This window comes from Pseudorca crassidens, chromosome 1, assembly GCF_039906515.1.
Source record: "Pseudorca crassidens isolate mPseCra1 chromosome 1, mPseCra1.hap1, whole genome shotgun sequence".
In the NCBI taxonomy this organism is placed as follows: Eukaryota; Metazoa; Chordata; class Mammalia; order Artiodactyla; family Delphinidae; genus Pseudorca; species Pseudorca crassidens.
The window spans coordinates 111822788-111842272 of NC_090296.1; the positions used below are offsets into that span (position 1 = coordinate 111822788).

At 41.5% G+C, this 19485-nt stretch overlaps 1 protein-coding gene and 1 long non-coding RNA gene across 7 annotated transcripts in view; both read left to right on the forward strand.

The window, feature by feature from the left end:
* USP3 (ubiquitin specific peptidase 3) overlaps positions 1–19485 on the forward strand; it is a 214180-nt gene that overhangs the window by 118512 nt on the left and 76183 nt on the right. The window contains exon 1 of one of the 6 annotated variants that reach the window (XM_067749624.1): positions 7–223. The exons of 1 other annotated variant lie outside the window; for it this stretch is intronic. Coding sequence is in view for 3 of the 5 variants with exons in the window: in XM_067749605.1 (XP_067605706.1) it covers positions 1291–1381 (91 nt within the window). In the remaining 2 variants the exon portion in view is untranslated. Of the gene's footprint in view, positions 1–6; positions 224–1127; positions 1382–1817; positions 2019–10041; positions 10154–19485 lie in introns of those variants that run through there. 4 more of the 6 variants (XM_067749605.1, XM_067749586.1, XM_067749635.1 and 1 more) reach the window with 4 other exon arrangements.
* LOC137230411 (uncharacterized) overlaps positions 1–19485 on the forward strand; it is a 124475-nt gene that overhangs the window by 28807 nt on the left and 76183 nt on the right. The window lies entirely within an intron of this gene.

The window sequence follows — 19485 nt, forward strand, 5'->3', positions numbered from 1 at the left end:
GGACGTCCTCAAGGCCGTGCCCCGGAGAGATAGCAGGCTCGCTAGGGTGTAACGCTTGCCCTACCGGCCGCTGGAGCCTTGCCCTATCCTCTTTTCTACGAAGGGGTCAGAGAGGCAGGGATCCAATCCCGGCACGGATTAACCAATTACAGACTCGGTTTCCCCTGAGGTAAAAAGGAGGATGGTTAGAGCAGCTGGCGGTGTGGTGCGAGGTTTAAATGAGGTACTGTGTGTTAAGTGCCTGGTTAGGAGACAGCAGCAGGTGTTTAACAAATGTTAGATCCCTTCCCTTTTTATCACCTGGTAACCGGGACCGCCCCGCTCAGCACACCCAGGTTAGTTACCTCATTTAAACTTACACTGGAGGGTGAGGTATGAATGTCCGACCACGTGCTCGAGGTAATGCAGCTGGTGAGTCACAGTGACCGGGTTTGAACCCAGATTCACGATCGTCCCCGCACTCAGCACCCAGGTGGCTGGCAAAGGCCACGTGTTCAGAACCTAGAACCCAGTCAGTATCGTACCTGCCGCAGGGAGCAGACCACTAAACCAGTACTGCTCTGGGACCTGTGCATCCCGCTGGGCCACCGGGGGCCAGGCCCTTAACCTCTCTGAGCTTGTGCCTTCGTGTGTAAAATGGGGGCTGTCTGTCTGCCCGGGTGGTTTTTATTTTCTTCTTCACACTTTCTTGTGTGGCCAGATTTTCTACCGCAGTGTAGTCCGGCCACCACACACTACGCAGGGTCAGTCTTCTCTGACTGTGAGCGCTCGCCGGGTCGGGGTAAAAGCCGCGGACCGGCCCGGCGTGCCCCGGCTTGGCGCCCCACCCTACCCGGGGCCGGGGTAAGCCGCGGCTGCCGGGGACAGCGGAGTTGGGAAAGTCACTTCCGAGCGCTGTCCGACGCTGGGCTACCAGCCTGCGAGCGCGGGGACCCCACCCCGCGGGAGAGGACGGGGGCGGGGCCGGGCCTGTAGGCGGGGCCTGCCCAGGGGAGGGGAGGGGCCGGCCTGGGAAGACGGAAGCCTCCAGCCTAGGGGTGGCGGCAGAACCCGGATGCCGGAGCACCACGTTTTCCGGAGCCGGGCTTCGGGAGACGGCGGGCGGGAAAACCCGGCGCCCGGAAGCTTTTGCTTTCTTTGACGCAAGGGCTCGGGACGCAGCCGCCGTCGGCCGAGCGCCCGGCGAGGAGCGACCCTAGGCAGAATCTTCGGAGTCCCTCCTCCGCCCCCTTCCCCCCCCCCCCGCCTGGTCTCGGAGCCTCAGTCCTCCTCGCCGCCCTCCTCGTGGCCATGGAGTGTCCGCACCTGAGCTCCAGCGTCTGCATTGCCCCGGACTCAGCCAAGTTCCCCAACGGCTCCCCGTCGTCCTGGTGCTGCAGCGGTGAGTGCGGCCCCAGGCGGCCCTGCAGCGCACCCGAGGCCCCGGCTCTGCCGGGCCTGCCGTCTAGGGGCCGCGGGCAGTCGGCGCGCGGACTCGGGGAGCGGTGCGGGCGAGCCGGGCCCGGCGGCTGGGGAGGGCTACGCGGCGAGGCGGGCGGAGCGGCGGCGGCGGCTCCTTTGTTTCCCGCGGCCCGACGGTCCGGTCGGCGAAGGAGAGGCCCGCGAGGGATAGAGACCGCGGGGGCCACGAGCTCGTGGGGACGGCGGCGAGCGGGGACCCTGGCCTGCGGCTTGCGCCCCCGCGCCGCCCTGCAGTGCCCGGGGGTTGTGCTGGCCTGTGTCGCCGGGTCGGGGGCCGCGGGGGTGGGTGTCCGGCCCCCACAAGGCGGCCGCACGTGTGGCGGGGCCCGAGTTGCGTCCCCTCCTAGACCGGACGGGAAAAGCGCCGCTCAGGGGCGCAGCTTTGTCTGGGCTGCAGGGCGCGCTGGGGCCCTTCGCTACCTGCCCCGGACCCGCTTCCTTTCGCTTCCCCCCATGCTCCGGCGACTAGATCCACGCCGGGCGAGCGGGCGCCGGGACCTCGAGAGGTGCTCAGAACTCGGGCGGCCGAGGTCGGAGTCTTTCATCAGCCCGGGAAGGTGAAGTTTGAAAACAGGCTGCGGGCTGAAAAAGCTCAGAAGGCTGATCGAGCAGCTGCTTTGGAGGGGCGGCTCGCGTTGCCTTTCAGATATTTTTGTTTGTTTGAAATTGCTTTGGGATTTCCGAGTCCATGTGCTGTAGGACAGTTATTAGGTTTATGTAATGCTTTTGCATTGCTTAAGCATCTTATCTCCTTCTGCCGGGCCCCTCGGAAGCCCCAGTGCCCTCTTATTGTCTGCTCTAGCGACTTAAGATCGCACCGGCCACACTGCTTTGATTACTTCCTGGTAGGGCCCTGGTGCCGCCGATAGAGTCTTTGTTTATAAGCTTTGAGATGATCAGTGGTAGTTTGCGTTGTAGTGTAAAATTTGAACTGTGCATTTCAAAAATCTTAAGTTCATTTGAAGAAATAAAAGGAAGAAAAGAGCAATGGTACGATTTAGCTGTGTGACATTTCTCATTGTGGGCCGGAGCTGGGAGGATAGTTTAGAGAATGCCTTGACACTTTTGACAGGTTACTTAAATGTTGATTATGTCCTTGGAGAAAAATCCAGGTAAGGCCACAAAGAAAAATGTACCCTGGGATAAGGAATGAAATAACTGCGGTTTCCTTGAGGTCTCAGAGGTTTGATGCTTTGCTTGCCTTTGTAAAGTCAGATTGTCTTTTTCTGCATAAAGCCCATGAAGATTAACCGGTTAATTGGTTTTATGGTGCAGTATTGCAGTTCTTTTATGAGGGTGTAGAAACTTACCTACGAATGTTTCTTCTACAGTGAATGTTGAGTATGAAACAACAAATAAGGTGTGTCAAATTGCTTTACAAATTAGTTGGTGTTGTATTATCTATAATTGTAGGTAGAGCTGTGGTGCTGTAACTGTAACCCTCGCCCCAGGGATTGAAAAAAAAATGACCAAAGTAAACACTAGGAAAAGCATACCTCATGAGGAATGATGAAATTACTTCTCCTAATCTGTGGTGAACTACAGGGATAGATACAAAGCAGACAGCACACTTCTGGCTGTTTCTAGGTAAAATCACATCAAATTTTAAAATGGCCTCATTGGTCACATGCATCTAAAAAGGAAAAGAGTTTATGCAAGTGGCAGATATCCTGTTGTGAGTCAGTCTTGCCTTTGTCAGTCAGGGCGTCCACTTGAGTGTGGAAAATAGATGCAGAAAATTGAGCATCTCTTGAACTTAAGTTAAATTGGAGCATAACTAAGAGGCTTGTGCTGATAAAAAGAACAAACTAGTATGTGTAGTCTTCAGGGAGGGGTGATTTTTTTTTTTTTACATCTTTTTTGGAGTATAATTGCTTTACAATGGCGTGTGAGTTTCTGCTTCATAACAGAGTGAATCAGTTATACATATACATATGTTTCCATATCTCTTCCCTCTTGCGTCTCCCTCCCTCCCACCCTCCCTATCCCACCCCTCTAGGCGGTCACAAAGCACCGAGCTGATCAGGGGAGGGGTGATTTCTATCCAAGGGCTAGGATGTCATCTTTGCATCTTGCAACGAAGTTTGTCTCTGACATTGCTTTGGGAGGGTGATTTTAGTCATGTGCATGGATTTGTAGAACCAATAAAGCTAGTTTTGCAACTTTATGTGGGTTTTTTCCTTCTCATGTTCTACGAGTTGAACCCATTTCATGTGGGCCTTCCGCTTTAACTTCTTGGCATCCATTCATTGATATAGTCTCATGTTTTTGTATTGAGTTTGATCTTGTTCTTGCCTGCCTGTTGTTTCAGTGATTAAATGATTATTAAAGCTGTGAGGGCTTCCCTGGTGGCACGGTGGTTGAGAGTCTGCCTGCTAGTGCAGCTTGAACACGGGTTCGAGCCCTGGTCTGGGAGGATCCCACATGCCACGGAGCAGCTGGGCCCGTGAGCCACAACTGCTGAGCCTGCGCGTCTGGAGCCTGTGCTCCGCAACAGGAGAGGCCACGGTAGCGGGAGGCCCGCGCACCGCGATGAGGGGTGGCCCCCTCTTGCCGCAACTGGAGAAGGCCCTCGCACAGAGGCGAAGACCCAACACAGCCAAAAATAAATAAATAAACAAATGTGGGGTTAAAAAAAAAAAGCTGTGAGTCCTTGACTAATTCATCCTCTTGGAGGGTTATGTATTCTGGCATTTATTCTCCAGCACTCTGGAATTTTTTCCTTCGTTTCTTTCTTTCTTTTTCTTTCTTTTTGGGTAGCCAGTGTGTGGAATAATGTGGTGACCAAGTATTGAGTCTGATTACATTCTTATTAGGGAGGGAAAAATCTCTGTTTTGGCACTGGGACACTAAAATTAATGCCCTTGCCTTGTTTTCTTTGGGAGCTTGCAGTTACACCACAGTGAAATAGCCTTAAGGCAGCCAAGCAAATTGCAAAAGACCAACATCCTAGGCTCTCCTAGGTAGCAGTACATCCTTGGAAGATGGTTCTGTTTCCTTGGAGCATCAGTTTCATTATGTCATCTGTTAAAAAAAAAAAAAGCGGGGGTGGGAGTAATACTTCACATTTACTTCACAGGTTGTTGTTAGGATGAACAAGGTAATTTTTGTGAAAACTTTGAGAAACTCCAAACACTGTTCAAGTAATAGGTGGTATTATAGGTCAGAACATCTTTATAAACAGGACTCTCAATAAATATCTAAAGCCTCTTAGATAGGGCCTGGGATGGACTGGCTTTATGCTGAATTATGCTTTTCAAGGAGATATATTATTCAACAAGATTAGAGGTGTAAGAAGTAATTATACTTCACAGTTAACTTGAGCTTCTTATCTATGGGAAGCCCTTGGTATATATTATTGTATATGTTTTATAATTGTGTACCACAGTGGTTCTCAAGCTTTTTGTCTTCAGGACCCCTTTACCTCTTAAAATTATTAAGAACCCAAAGAGCCTTTGTTTGTACAGCTTATATCTATTGATATTTGCTGTACTAGGAATTAAAACAAAAAAAATTTAACATATATTTATTAAATCATTTACAATTAGCAATAATAATTCCATTACCTGTTAACATAAGTTTGTATAAAATAACTATACTTTTCAAAGCAAAAAAATTGGTGAGAAGATTGGCATTATTTTAATTTTTGCAACTCTGTTGTCTGGCTTAATAGAAGACAGCTGGATTTTCATGTCTGCTTTTGCATTCAGTCTCTTGAGATATCACACATCATGTAGCTTCTGGAAAACTCCACTGCATGCTGGTGAGAGAATGAGGGTAAAGAATAAAAGTAACATCAGTGTTATTTATGAAAATAGTTTGAGCTCATGTACCCCATGCAGGGGTTTTGGAAACTCTCAGGGCCTCAGGATCACACTTTGAGAACCCACTTGTATACAATGATAGTAACAGTTAAGGACACCTGCTCTGATCAAAATAGCTTTAAAATATTAAAGAATTCCTTAAGGCCTTAAAACTAGCAACATTTATGTCTGTGTGGAGACTTACAGAGTTTATAAAATGTATTAGCTGGGACCATGGGGTCCAGTAGTCAGTCCCTTGCTCTCAAAAAAGTTACAGTCTAATCTAGTTGGGGAGAGATAGGAAACTAACCGGTTAGAAGATTAATCCATGTTCTGGTTTAAGGTAAATGTTGAAAATAGCAGTCTCCTAATGAGGTAAAAGTTGATTTATGTCTAATTTTGCTAAAGGCATTCTCATATTTATTTATTTATTTATGGCTACATTGGGTCTTCGTTGCTGCACGCAGGCTTTCTCTAGTTGCAGTGAGCGGGGGCTTCTCTTGTTGCGGAGCACGGACTGTAGGCACGTGGGCTTCAGTAGTTGTGGCGCGTGGGCTCAGTAGTTGTGGCTCGTAGGCTTTAGAGCACAGGCTCAGTAGTTGTGGCACACAGGCTTAGTTGCTCCGCAGCATGTGGGATCTTCCCAGACCAGGGATTGAACCTGTGTCCCCTGCATTGGCAGGCGGAATGTTTTTTTGTTTTTTGGTGTTTTTTTTGCGGTACGCGGGCCTCTCACTGTTGTGGCCTCTCCCGTTGCGGAGCACAGGCTCCTGATGCACAGGCTCAGCAGCCATGGCTCACGGGCCTAGCCGCTCCGCGGCATGTGGGATCTTCCCGGACCGGGGCATGAACCCGTGTCCCCTGCATCGGCAGGCGGACTCTCGACCACTGCGCCACCAGGAAAGTCCCTATGCATTCTCATTTTAAATGAAAAAGTTTTAAATAAAAGAAACTAGGACATTCTCTCAAGGTTTTTGTTAAGTGCACATATCAGAGGTTATTTTCAGAAGCTGGAGGCTTGGGCATTTCATATTTATGTGGGTAAAAGAGTTAAACCAGTGGCAAAATACTGAGGAGAAAACCCAAATTGTTTAAAAGGATGCCCTAAACACAACTGTTTTAATAACTAAGGAAAGCCAAAGACTTCAAGCGTTTGGGTTAAGTAGCCGGTTAAATTGGAGATATTTTAATAGCATAGGCATGAGAATTTTTCCGTGATTAATTCTTCAAAGAGTTGAGAAGGCCTCTCTTTTTAAAAATAATTAATTAATTAATTTTTGGCTGCATTTGGTCTTCGTTGCTGCATGCGGGCTTTCTCTAGTTTCTGCGAGCGGGGGCTACTCTTCGTTGCGGCCCGCGGGTTTCTCATTGCTGTGGCTTCTCTTTCTTGCAGAGCACAGGCTCTAGGCACAGGGGCTTCAGTAGTTGTGGCTCTCAGGCTCTAGAGCGCAGGCTCAGCAGGCGGATTCTTAACTGCTGCGCCACCAGGGAAGTCCGAGAAGGCTTCTTAAAGTTTCTAGTACATGCTTGCCCTCACGTTACCTAAGGAAAGTAAGTGTAGGGACTTCCCTGGTGGCGCAGTGGTTAAGAATCCACCTGCCAATGCAGGGGACACGGGTTCGAGCCCTAGTCCGGGAAGATCCCACATGCCGCAGAGCAACTAAGCCCTTGCGCCACAACTAATGAGCCTGCGCTCTAGAGCCTGCGAGCCACAACTACTGAGCTCACGCGCCAAGAGCCTGTGCTCCACAACGAGAAGCCACTGCAATGAGAAGCCCGTGCACCGCAACGAAGAGTAGCCCCTGCTCCCTGCAACTAGAGAAAGCCCGCGTGCAGCAACGAAGACCCAACGCAGCCAAAAATAAATAAATAAATAAATTTATTTTAAAAAAAGAAAAGTAAGTGTAGATTAAGTAAATGTTTTGCAGTTTGGGTGGATATTGGAGATAAAACCTTTTTTGAAGATCCATTTAGTAGGATGGTGTTCTGATTATTGATTCCTTGTCATTGGTAATAAATCTGTAGTTTGTGATAAAGCTTGCGATAAAGGTGAGAAATCCCGTTGATGGGATGATGGGTTATTTTGTATCGTATTTCTCTCACAACCTGAATCTAAAGAAGACTCTTGTATGCCCAGTAGACTAAATTTTCTAGGTAGGACCAGTCATTTGTTCATCATAAGGTCAAATGCGTTTACTGCATTTTAGTAATAACTCTGTATGAAATATTTATTAAGTGCCTAGAGTGTAATAACACACTCAGTAAATATTTGCTTAATGAATGAAGGAACTTTCTTCCACTTGGATGGTGGCTGGAATGGCCTTAAACTTTATGTTTAAAATAAATGGAAAGTAAGTGAGCTTCTCCCCAGAATGCTTTCACCAGTCCTCACTTCCAGTTTTTAGTCTGTAAAGTAAACTTTGACTGGATTGTGAGCAACTGACCATCTGCAATGTTGTTACCACAACGAATTTGTATTTGTTTGACATTCTGTGTTTATAGGTGGGCAGGTGGCCATTTTTAGTAGTAAATGTGGATGGGGCAGTTAAAAATCAATGGACAGGTGATACTTTTTTCACATTAATTTTGAAGATTAACATTTGATTTTTATATGCTTTTCTGAAGAATTTAAACTTTTTTAAAAATAATATTTGTACGCTTAAGTCAAATGTAATTGTCTTTCTGGTTTTTCTGGCAGTATCCACCCCCAGTCCCAGCCCCCAGAACCTTAAAGCAGCCTAAGCATATTTCCAAAGTCTCTGAATAATTGGTAGTACATGTGAAGGACCTGGAATTTAGAATGTGCTCCATGTGCTTGTTTGAAGAGGCTGCAGTCTAGGGATTCAGCCTAACATTTTTGCTGTTGTGAAGAAGTTTTGACACATGGATCAAAAGTTATTTTCTGATGGTATTCTTAGTAGTATACAAAGACTATCCTTGGCCTAAGCAGGAGAGAGGATGAGATTGATGGGAGAATTTGAACTCTGTTTCTGTTTCTTGTTATTCATTTATCCTCAGAATAGCTCATTCTCATCACTCTTTGCTTTTACAGCATTAGCCTTAGGCTCTTATACCATCCTTTTTCCTCTTTGAAATTTATGCAATTTCCTTCTTTACTGGAATATAATAGATTAATTTTGGATCCTTTAAACTCAATTTGGTAATACTTATGTTTTTCTAGTGTTTGTAGCTCAGTAAGCAGAACAGTGAGTAATTTAGTTTGTAGCTCATTGAGTAATTTAAATTCCTGTTTTAAAATTTAATTGAGTCCCTCTTCCATCAGGGAGTAATTTACAAATATCAGTGCATTTCCCCCAACCTACTTCGTTTTTTCTTTTTGAGCTATTTCCCCTTTCTTGAGCTGTATTATATATTTTCCTTCTTTGAAAAAAAAAATTAGTGTCCAACCTATGGGTTTCGTGTTCAACCTAGGTATCCATATAGACTTGGGTAGTAGTTTATTAATGTTTGAAGTGGAAAATATATACTGTTTAATGTATTTTAGTGTTTTATGTTTATTCATAGTGCCTTTAAACGTGAGAGCAACTGCATTCTAGGTGTTTTAATAGAGCTTTCCTGGACAGATGGTTAGATTCGCAGCAGGGGCTAGTACTTTTTGGAGGGTTTATTTGTGATGAAGCTTACCTTGATTGACAGCTTAGAATGCTGAGAATACCATTAACAACAGGAACAGCTTGTTCATCTTACCTAGAATTGTTTTGTGCCAAGACCTCTCGAGATGCTCTGTGATTTGTTAACAGTCTGTTTTGAGAATGTAGGTAAGAGTAGGTATCTTTCACAATGAAAGGAAATTTACCTAAAAATTGTTCATTGCAGTTGTATCCTGAGATCTTTCCGATTGTTGAATGATCTTTGGCTTAGAAATTTGTAAACAGAGATCATCTTTTAACTGCTGTGAGTCTGCAGATGTTAGTATATATAGTAATTCCAGATGTTTTCTCATCTATGAGTTTTACTCAGTAGGAGGAGAGCTGAGAACAACATAAAGTAACTTCAAAGCAGTTGGCTAGCATTTAATCCTGACTAATTTAATTAACTACACATCCTTGTAGTTTTTCCTGTTTCATAGATTGTGAAACAGACAAAGATTAACAGAGTTGCTCAAGATGCTTGGGGGCATTAGAGATAGCCCAAAGTTTAAATTCAAATACCATTCAAACCATACTTCTGGCTTGCCTTTGTAAAAGCAGGGTCTTTATTTTGTCATCTAGTCACTTACTGCTTGATAAGTTAAAGGATTATAGATGTTTGGAAACATACTCTGAGTAATTCCTTTGAAGATTTTTGATGTGAAAGTACATTTTAAATTCTACCTTTTGAAAATAATTTTAGATTTCTGTATTTTTTTTTTTTTTTTTTTTTTTTTGCGATAGTCAGACCTCTCACTGTTGTGGCCTCTCCCGTTGCGGAGCACAGGCTCCAGACGCGCAGGCTCAGCGGCCATGGCTCACGGGCCTATCCACTCCGCGGCATGTGAGATCCTCCCGGACCAGGGCACGAACCCGTGTCCCCTGCATCGGCAGGCGGACTCTCTCAACCACTGCGCCACCAGGGAAGCCCTAGATTTCTGTATTTGATTAGCCCTTCCTCCCCCTATTTATTGATTAAAGTGCCACCAACTTGGAACTAGATTGTTAGTACAGTTGGAAGAACACTGTTTTTGAACGTCTGAATTTCGGTTCAGGTCTAATTTTTTTGTAGGCTGAAATTCACATTACTTTAGTTCAGATATCATGAGTCAGCCTTCTCACCATAGCTATGGATAAAATGCAGTTAGCTTTCGGTTATTATATAAATGTGCTTCGCTCTTGAAGTTGCCCCCTCCCATTTTTTCATTTTGTTTCTGCTGGAGGAGATTCTTTTTGGAGGTGGGTTTGTTGTGGGGTGGGAGAGGGAGAGAATTCTTAAGAAAGGGAACTTTGCTTTTGCCTCTGGAAGCTCAGAGGTTATTTGAATCTTTGCTTTTAGGCAGGGTACTTTGTTGATTCCATCTAGTTATATTCTAAGATTTTCCAATTATATTTCTTGTAAAAGTTAATTATAGTCTTTAGACTGCAGGGCTTAAAACAGATTTCCCTCCCTTCTTCCCCCCCCTTCTTAAGACATACTGAAAATTAGGTATATATGTGTGCTATTTACAGATACATAAAATGCAGATAAGCTTAAGATGGCAGTGTCAGATTTTGAAAACTATTGTTGAACTTAAACTTGGACATTGGAAAATGAAGTTTGTAGTTGTCTTTGTATTTATCTAAATACTTCACCATTAATCGATGCTAGCTAATTAGATTTTATAAGACTCTTTTGAGGAGGGAATTGAGAGTTTATTTTGAATATGAACCAGCTTGTGTCTTTGAAAAGATATTATAACCAACTGGATTTTTTCTGGAGACTTTGTACTTTAGGATTGAATAGCTCTATCAGTGGGCTGTTTTCCATTTTGAGTAGATGTTCTTTCCTGATATTTTTTTCTTTGTTCTAGCTGGGTTTAAGGCAGCCTTGTAGAAATCTGCTTGCCTGTTTATCCTTGACGTGCCCTGAAGACTCTTAATTTTATGGACTATTCTTATACTATTCTCATCACCAGGAAGAGCAGGCTAGTGATTAACTGTCATGTTCTTGCAGGTTTAATTTAACTGATTGTAGGGTAGTACACTTGTTGATTTAGCTTCTTTAAATCTTTGTCCTTACTGACCACACTCAGGTTTTCTTTTTTAGATAATAGATTATTGTCCATTCCTTTGTCTTGAACATTTGTTGTACAATATTGGGATGGTAGGACTTTGGTCCAAGTTTGTGACGATCCTGCTGAAATTTCTAGGGAGCAAGTTTTTTTTTGGTGATGGAATGTTTCCTTGGGATAATTGATAGTTAACATGTTAGAGATATAGTCTAATATAATATTTTTGAAAAATAACTTCTATGTATAACTTAGACACTCTGGGGCCGACACTTATATTATTGATTGAGTGATTTGTAAATTTTAGTGTCACACAGTAAAATTGAGATTAACTCTAGTTTCCATTTGAATTATTTTGAATGTTAATTGTGAGCTGTATTAACATTGGAGAAATTGTTTGCAACAACTGGCTCAAGCTTCACCTTATGTGTATGAAGTAGCTACCAAAGCTCAACGTTCATGCTGTGAGAATTTAATTCTAATTTAATTTAACTGCATCGATTTCATTTCAGTTATTTCAAGTGTTTTGTTTGTGTATAGTCTTTTTAGAAACTCATTTAAAAAATATTTTTCAGGCTTTTTTTCTTTGAATAATTAATAGAGATTTTTGCGGAAACGTGGGTCCGATTTTAAAATTGTACCTATTGGTTGTAAAAAATTTCCAACTCTTGGTTTGTGTTAAATAATTAGAGCAGCTATCAGAGTTTACAGATTCCTATTTTCTGTAATCTTGGGTATCTAGCCCTTTAAGCAGAGTATAAGTATGTGCCCAGTTTGCTTTTTCTTTCCATTTCTTCCTAAAAAGTCCTGTTGATTTTAAAAGAATAGTTTCGCAGCACACCAGTAAATACAGCTGTTGTAAATTTCACACCCCCCCATCCCCAACTTTGTGCTTTAGTGCCAACCTATATTATATACCATAAAAACTAGGAAAAGAATTGTACAGTGCAGATATTAAACCTCCGCTCTGAGTAAAGTCTTTGATAATAAGAGGTCCCTTAACCTCTTAATTGTTTCATTTATTTATGGGAGGGAGTGCTTCCTATAAAATGTATATATGCATCTTTTCTTATCTTGCATACACTTTTGTTTTGAAATAATAGTTGTGTGGTGTTTACATTTATGACTTGATTCATTTCTTTTGAAAATCCCTCTACTGTTTAACCATGGATTTGCTTATCAGGTTGCTGGCAGAGGCGTGGAATTGCATCAGATCTTGCTATATTAAATAAATGGAATATTGGATGCCAGAATTTTTCTTAAGTGATTCATGGCTTTTGTGTTCATTCTGTGTATAGTCAATTTCGTAAGGAAAGTTATTTTTGAAACAATATAAACCTCGGATAATTTTTCTGTAGTTATTTGTGTCTGGTCTTCCAAAGGCAAAAGTGGCCCATTTTGACTCTGATTTAATAATCTTCTTTGACTTCAGCAGTTCTAATCCTTCTTCCCACTACCCTTTCCTCTCATTTGGAGGTAGGGGCACAGTTCCAGTATTTAGCTGAAGACTGTAGAATAGGTAAAGCATAATAGCATCATTAGGTGTTTTTCACCGAAGTAGGTCTGAACAAGTCTGGGTTTGTGACAGAATGAATAATAAAAAAATGTGTTCAGTACATTACAGTTTTAGAGAATATGTAGTTTCACATACATTATTTCCATATGCTGTTTTCATTTGACATTGAAAACTGATTTCAGAAATGCATTTCAAAATACAGTGAAATGCTTGAGCCAGTGAGGGGACCAGTCTTAGGATCAGAATTTGCCTCTGTGTAGGAAATCAGCAGGACCAGATGCCCTCTCTTTTCTGGCTCTGTAGGTATCTGGATCTGTTAACATAGATGATAAATTTTGGCCAGCTTTGAAATTACATTCTCTAGTAGAGGACACATACCATTAGCTCTGCAAATTAGCCTTGTAGTATACAGGGAATTCAGTAGGTGCCTGGCCCCAAATGATAAAGTGCTATTGTAATTTTTATTTCATGTAATAGATTATAGGCATTTTTTTAAAGATTAAAAAAAATGGTTTAGGCAACTTCATGAATTGATATGACTGTTATATCAATTTACCTTTTAAAGATTAATTCATGTTTTCAAAAAGTAATATGTGTACAGTTAAGTCATACAGTGTAGTATCAAAAGTAATACGTGTACAGTTAAGTCGTACAGTGCAGTATCAAAAGTAATATGTGTACAGTTAAGTCATACAGTGTAGTATCAAAAGGGTTAAAGTAGAGCAGCAGCCTCCCTCCCCTCTCCTCTCAGCCCTTCTGTCCACAGACCACCACTTTCAGCTCTATTTAGCTTTCTCTGTCATGTTTACCTACATACTTCTAAGTAATACACTGTTATTTCTTAATTTATCCATTTTAGGTATCATCTCTTGACATCTTGCTATGGTAAATGAGGACATTAGTGTTTGCATTACCCTCCCCTCTGCCCCCTCTCCATTTCTCAATATAACTAGACTACAGATTTTGATTAATATGGTGATCACTTTTTTTCTTGCCTGGCATTTTATTTTTCTTTGAGTTAATAATTGCCTTTTTTTAAAAAAATTGCTTACTTTGCCTTCTGTACATTTTCTCCCAAATGTAACCTATAAATCTATTAAATGTCTATGAATATTATTTTCCAAGCACTTAAACACATAATGTCTTAGTATTATTTTTTCCTGAAGCTTTCCTTCCCAGAGCTCTCTCGCTCCCATCTGAACTGACTGTTCTCTAGGCCTACTCGACAGTTTTTATCCTGTGATTCCCTTGCTGTTCTTTTGTATTAGATCTCTCATTTCCTGGATCCCAGGTCTTTCTCTTCCTTGGTTTATTAGACCATTTTGCTGGGGTACATCATCTAGCTCCCGTCTCAGGAGAGGCAAATTTTTGATCCCACGCAAGTCAGACACTTTTATTCTACCTGTATACTTGACTGCTTGGGTGACTATAGACTGTTAGAAAAGATTTTTCTCTTAGAATTTTGAAAGCAGTATTCCTTTGTTTTTAGGCTTCCAGTGTTGTTGAGAAACCTGATGCCTTTTTGATTACTGTTCCTTCATATATATCTTTTTATTCTTTCTCCTGGAAGCTTTTAGGATATTCCTTTTATCCTTGGTGTTCTGGAATTTCAGAATGATGTGTCTTGGCATGGTTAGTTTTGGGTTTTTTTCTAGTGATGGGTACTCAAGGAACTTTTTTTTTTTCCACACACACACTGTATTTTATTTTTACAAGAGATAAATAGACTGACACCAAGCATTGTAAATGGATGACCACAACAAAAGCAACAATGATTGCAATTGGTACTCAGGGGACTTTTCAATCTAAACATTTGAGAGTACCCTCATCCTCCCATACTTAAATCTCCTAGTTTGTACTTTTTTCTTTGTACAACTCCTATTAATTGAATGTTGAGCACTGTGGGTAGAACCTGTAATTTTCTTATCTTTTTATTTCTTTGCCTTTTGGTTCTAGTTCCTGAGGTATTCCCTAGGTGTTTTTTTTTTTTTTCCCTTCCACCCTTCTATTGAATTTTGTTAATAATATTTTTAATTTTCAAGAGCTTTTTCTCATTTTTCTGACCATTGCTTTTTCATACATCCTGTTGCTGTTTGTTGTTTTATAGTATCTTCTCTCTTTACTCCTGGATTTTAGAGTTTGTTTGTTTTGAGGTTGTTTCTGTTCCTCTGAGTTCCTCTTTTTCTTTTCAAAATGATTCTCTCAGACTAGAGGTTTTCTTCAAGGATCTTGTTTTATCTTTGTCTATTTTTTCATGTGAGAGTGAGGCACTAAAAAGCTCTGTGAGTGAGCGAGGCTTGTCTGTAGTGGGCTTCACTGTAAGGTTGTGGGCAGGCCACCTTCTTCTTCTTCTTCTACATCAGGATGTAGTAAGTTCCATGAGTCTGTTGTTCCTTGCAGCCCTTGACCCCTTGTTTGCAGTGCCACCCTTACCTTTGCTGTCTGCTGTGCCCAGTGTCCCTGAGCCCAGAGCTGCCTTCTGTGTGCACTCTTCTCTGCTGGCACTTAGGCTGTAGCTTCCTTCATGCTACTAAGATCAGTACTGCTCCTCCAGCTTCTTCCTGACTCCCAAAAATGTGTTGAAATGTGCTTGTCTCAAATGATCTTTGTGAGTTCATGTCGATTTAATTTCTTTATTGTCATTTTAGTGAGATGTTAGGATGGAGAGGAGGTAAGAGAGAAATTGGTCTGCCATGCTTAATTTGGTGTTTATTTTTAAATGAGATATTTAAAATCCAGCTTTTAGGGCAAAACAATGCTTTGCCCCATCAGAAATGGATCTTATTAGTCATCGTCCAGAGAGTTAAATCACTAAAACTGAAATTTTGCAGTACTGTTTTTGAGTAAAAGTTCAAACTCAGATTTATCTTCCCTAATGAACAGAGCAAAATATTGTCGCTATTACCTGAGTCAGCAGAGAGAGCAGATAAGCCTGGGGGTTTGACTCTGCTTGGGAAGCCAAATACAAGCCCGAGTTTGGATATATAAAAGAAACATTGAAAGAAAAAGTTGTAAGGTCACTTGGACCACTGCAATTAATATCTTGTAATACTATTACTGGATTAATTTATCATCCATCAAGAAAGGGAAGTTACTGCCAGGTTTATAGTACTGTTTGGCTCTGCACAATGGTAATTTAACCTTTTCCCTTGTGTTTTAGTAATTTAAAAAAATGTTCTTAATTGGAAGTAAAGAATAAATTTTTTTTAATCTCCGAAAGCCTTTTTATTTTGATATAATTTCACACTTAAAGAAACATTGCTGAGCTTCCCTAGTGGCGCAGTGGTTGGGAGTCTGCCTGCCAATGCAGGGGACACGGGTTCGTGCCCCGGTCCGGGAAGATCCCACATGCCGCGGAGCGGCTGGGCCCGTGAGCCATGGCCGCTGAGCCTGCGCATACGGAGCCTGTGCTCTGCAACGGGAGGGGCCACAACAGTGAGAGGCCCGCGTACCGCAAAAAAAAAAAAAAAAAAGAAAAAAAAAAGAAACATTGCTAAGAATAGTACAGAAATTCCCATGAACTCTTTACCTAGATTCATCGGTTGTTAACATTTTGCTACATTTGTGTTACACGTTTGAACCTTCTTTTTATGCACCTCCCCCGCACCCTGCCACCAAGTAATTTGCAGACCTAATAATGCTCCTTCATCCAGAAATACTTTATTTTTTTTTTCCCCAAGCACAAAGACTTTCTTTTCACTAAGCACAGAGTATTGGTCAAAATCAGGACATTTAATAACTGAGATAATAGTATTATTGAATGCACATTCCATTCTTAGATTTCTCCAGTTGTCCCAATAATGTGCTTCATATAATGTAGCTATTTCCCTTTTCTGCCCCCCACATCTAATCCAGGATCATGCATTTCACTTAGTTGTGATAACTGTATAGTCTCCTTCAGTCTGGAACAGTTCCTTATCCTGTCTTTGTCTTTCACATCTTGGTATTTTTGAAGAAAGCAGGCTAATTATAGAGTGTACTTCAGTTTGAGTTTTTCTGTTGTTTCCTTATGATTAGATTCAGGCTGTGCATTGTTTTTGTAGGAACACTGCAGAAGCAATGTGTATTCTCAGGGCATCATATCAAGAGGTGTATGAGGTTGGTTTGTCTCATTTTGGTGATGTTAACTTTGATTATTTAGGTGATATTTGCAAGGTTATTTATTGTAAAGTTACTATTTTCCCTTTGTTATTATTTTGTAGGAGATGCTTTGAGATTTTGTGTATAGATGTCTTATTCCTCATCAAACTTTCATCTAGTAATTTAGCATCCATTGATGATTCTTGACTGAATCAGTTATTACTAGGATGGTTGCAAGATGTTGATTTTCTAACTTATTTCTTCTAAGTATATACAGGGAAGAGCTTTCCTTTCTCACCCACTTGTTTATTCATTTATTTTATTAACATGGACTCATAGATTTTTATTTTATTTTGTGACATTCTGTTATTTATTTTGAAGCTCAAATTGTCTTAGATTTGGCTAGTGGGAGCCTCCTTAGGCCATAATTTTGACATGCCCCTATTGTTCTTGGAGCCCTTTCTTACTTTCTGGCATGGCAAGGTGCTCCAGGCTCATCTTGTACTCAGGCTGCCCCAGTCCTGGAATCAGCCATTTCTCCAAGTAGCCATCATTCCTTAGTGGGGAATAAGGTTTATAAACTAAGATCTCTCAGCAAATAGGAGCTAAGAAATATAAACATATATAAATAAATAAACATGTCTATATTTGTGTGTGTGTAACCATGAGTTCATTTTGATACCTTTAATTCCAGTTCAGCACTACAGATCTAGTCTTGCCCTTTCTGTATTTGTAATGCTTCTCTAACAGAGAGAATCTGGTTCCCATTATCTCAGCATATGTACTTGTTTGCCCCATGCCATAATCAGAGAAAGTGGTTCTAAACTGCTAACCCATAACATTGCAAAGAAAACTCCTTATGACTAGAGTTCACTATTTGTTTACAGTTTCTTTTTGTCTGTATACTCACAAAATATGAAGTGTTATGTTCAAAAGTTGTTTGGGTTATTTCCTTCCCTTTCCTTCCGTCTTTTAATACACTGATTTATTTGATTTACAGTTAGCTTCGTTTGTTTCAGTTTGATTTCCATTTTAGATTTTTTTTTTTTTTTTTTTTTTTTTTTTGCGGTACACGGGCCTCTCACTGCTGTGGCCTCTCCCGTTGTGGAGCACAGGCTCCGGACGCGCAGGCTCAGCGGCCATGGCTCACGGGCCCAGCCGCTCTGCGGCATGTGGGATCCTCCCGGACCGGGGCATGAACCCGCGTCCCCTGCATCGGCAGGCGGACTCTCAACCACTGCGCCACCAGGGAAGCCTTCCATTTTAGATTTTTTTCCACCTCATCCTTGCTGATTTTATTTTACTTTTTGAGTATATAAAACATGAGTATGGTTCCAAAAGTTAAAGCCATACCAAGAAGTGTTACTACCTAACCCTTCTACTCATTCCTATCCACCCCATGTAGACAACCAATTATTTTTATATATCCTTCCTGTTTCTTTTTATAAAAAAAAAAAAAAGCAGGTACATGAGTATTTTCTTATTTTCTCTCACAAAAGGTAGCAAACTAAGTATACTCTTCTGGAATTTGCTTCTATCATTTAGTAGTTCTGGATATCACTCCATGTTTGTAGAAATTTTACTTATTATTTTTTAACAGCTTCATAGTACTCCATTTGTGATGTGTCACAGTGAATTCAAACATTCTCCTAACTTTGGGCATTTAGGTTGTTTCCAGTATTTTGCAGTTTCAGATAATGCTGCAACTAACAGCCTTGTACAAATATATTTTTGTATTATTGGGTATCTTCAAGGAAGATTAAAAGTTTTAACGTTTTAATCATGTGAGCAATAATGTGTAAGTGATTTTATAATAATACTTCAGACTATTTGTCTGCCTGCTCCTATCTTCCCATCTACCGTGATCTTACAAATACATTCAAGGCTGTGGAAGTGAAATACTTTATTGTAATTATATTTCTGTCTGGGAAACCTTGAAATCAGAGAGCTGGAAGTGGCCTTGGAAACATTTTTAGTCTACGTTCAGGTTCATTTTAAGCAGTTGACTTTTCCTTTTACATACTCGTCAATGCTGTTTTGCCACCTAAGTACTCAGACCCAGCTGTTGTAGTAGTTTTCTCTTTTAATTTAATTCATGTTAGATTCCTGTGTCTTGCTGTTAACTGGCTGCTCCCTTGGGTTATAGAATGGCAGTAGGATAAGACGGTTATACATAGGATAGAAATAAGGATTTGGGCATCCATTTTCTCCTACAGGTCTCAGCACATTAGTGAGTAGTATAAACTCAGAGGAGCATCTTGGATTCCTAGATAATGCAGCTGGTTGATGACTTCCAGTCTTTTGTTCCAACAAGTGGGCATTGGAGTAGAAGGGAGACCTCCTCCTGCATTGCTAGATAACCAGGTAAAAAGATTGACCACATAGCTTTCCATCAGAAGGGCCATAAAAGGATTACATATGTATTGAGATAACAGATCCCCTCAGCCTGAGGGTGACGGGAGCCTCCAAACAGATCACTTCTGGCCCTTCGATGACTCTTCAGTTTAGGTGCATGCACCATACAGATGTTATCATTTTCCATGCATGTCTTGACGTGAAAAAGATTAGGAAAGTTGGCTAGAGCAGTCTCAAGATTAGGCTCTGAGAGCCAAGGATGGTGCCCCTTAAAGAGAACCAGGTAATCCTTATTTATCTTGGATAAAGAAGAATTGAATTATTTAGAGTAGAATACGGGAATAGTGGTTTTGAGATTTTTGAAGGTCGTTTTTTACAATATAGGACAATATTAGGAGTGATGTTTTGCTCAAGAATCAGGTTGTCTTATGGTAATGACAGCACACCTGGATTTAAACTATTATTGGGATACAGAAAGAGCCAGTCCAAAGGATGATTGCAGCTTAGTTGATGACAGACTGCAGTGTTCTTACTGTCTTACTGCCCCTGTTGCAGAGGGGATAGTCTAG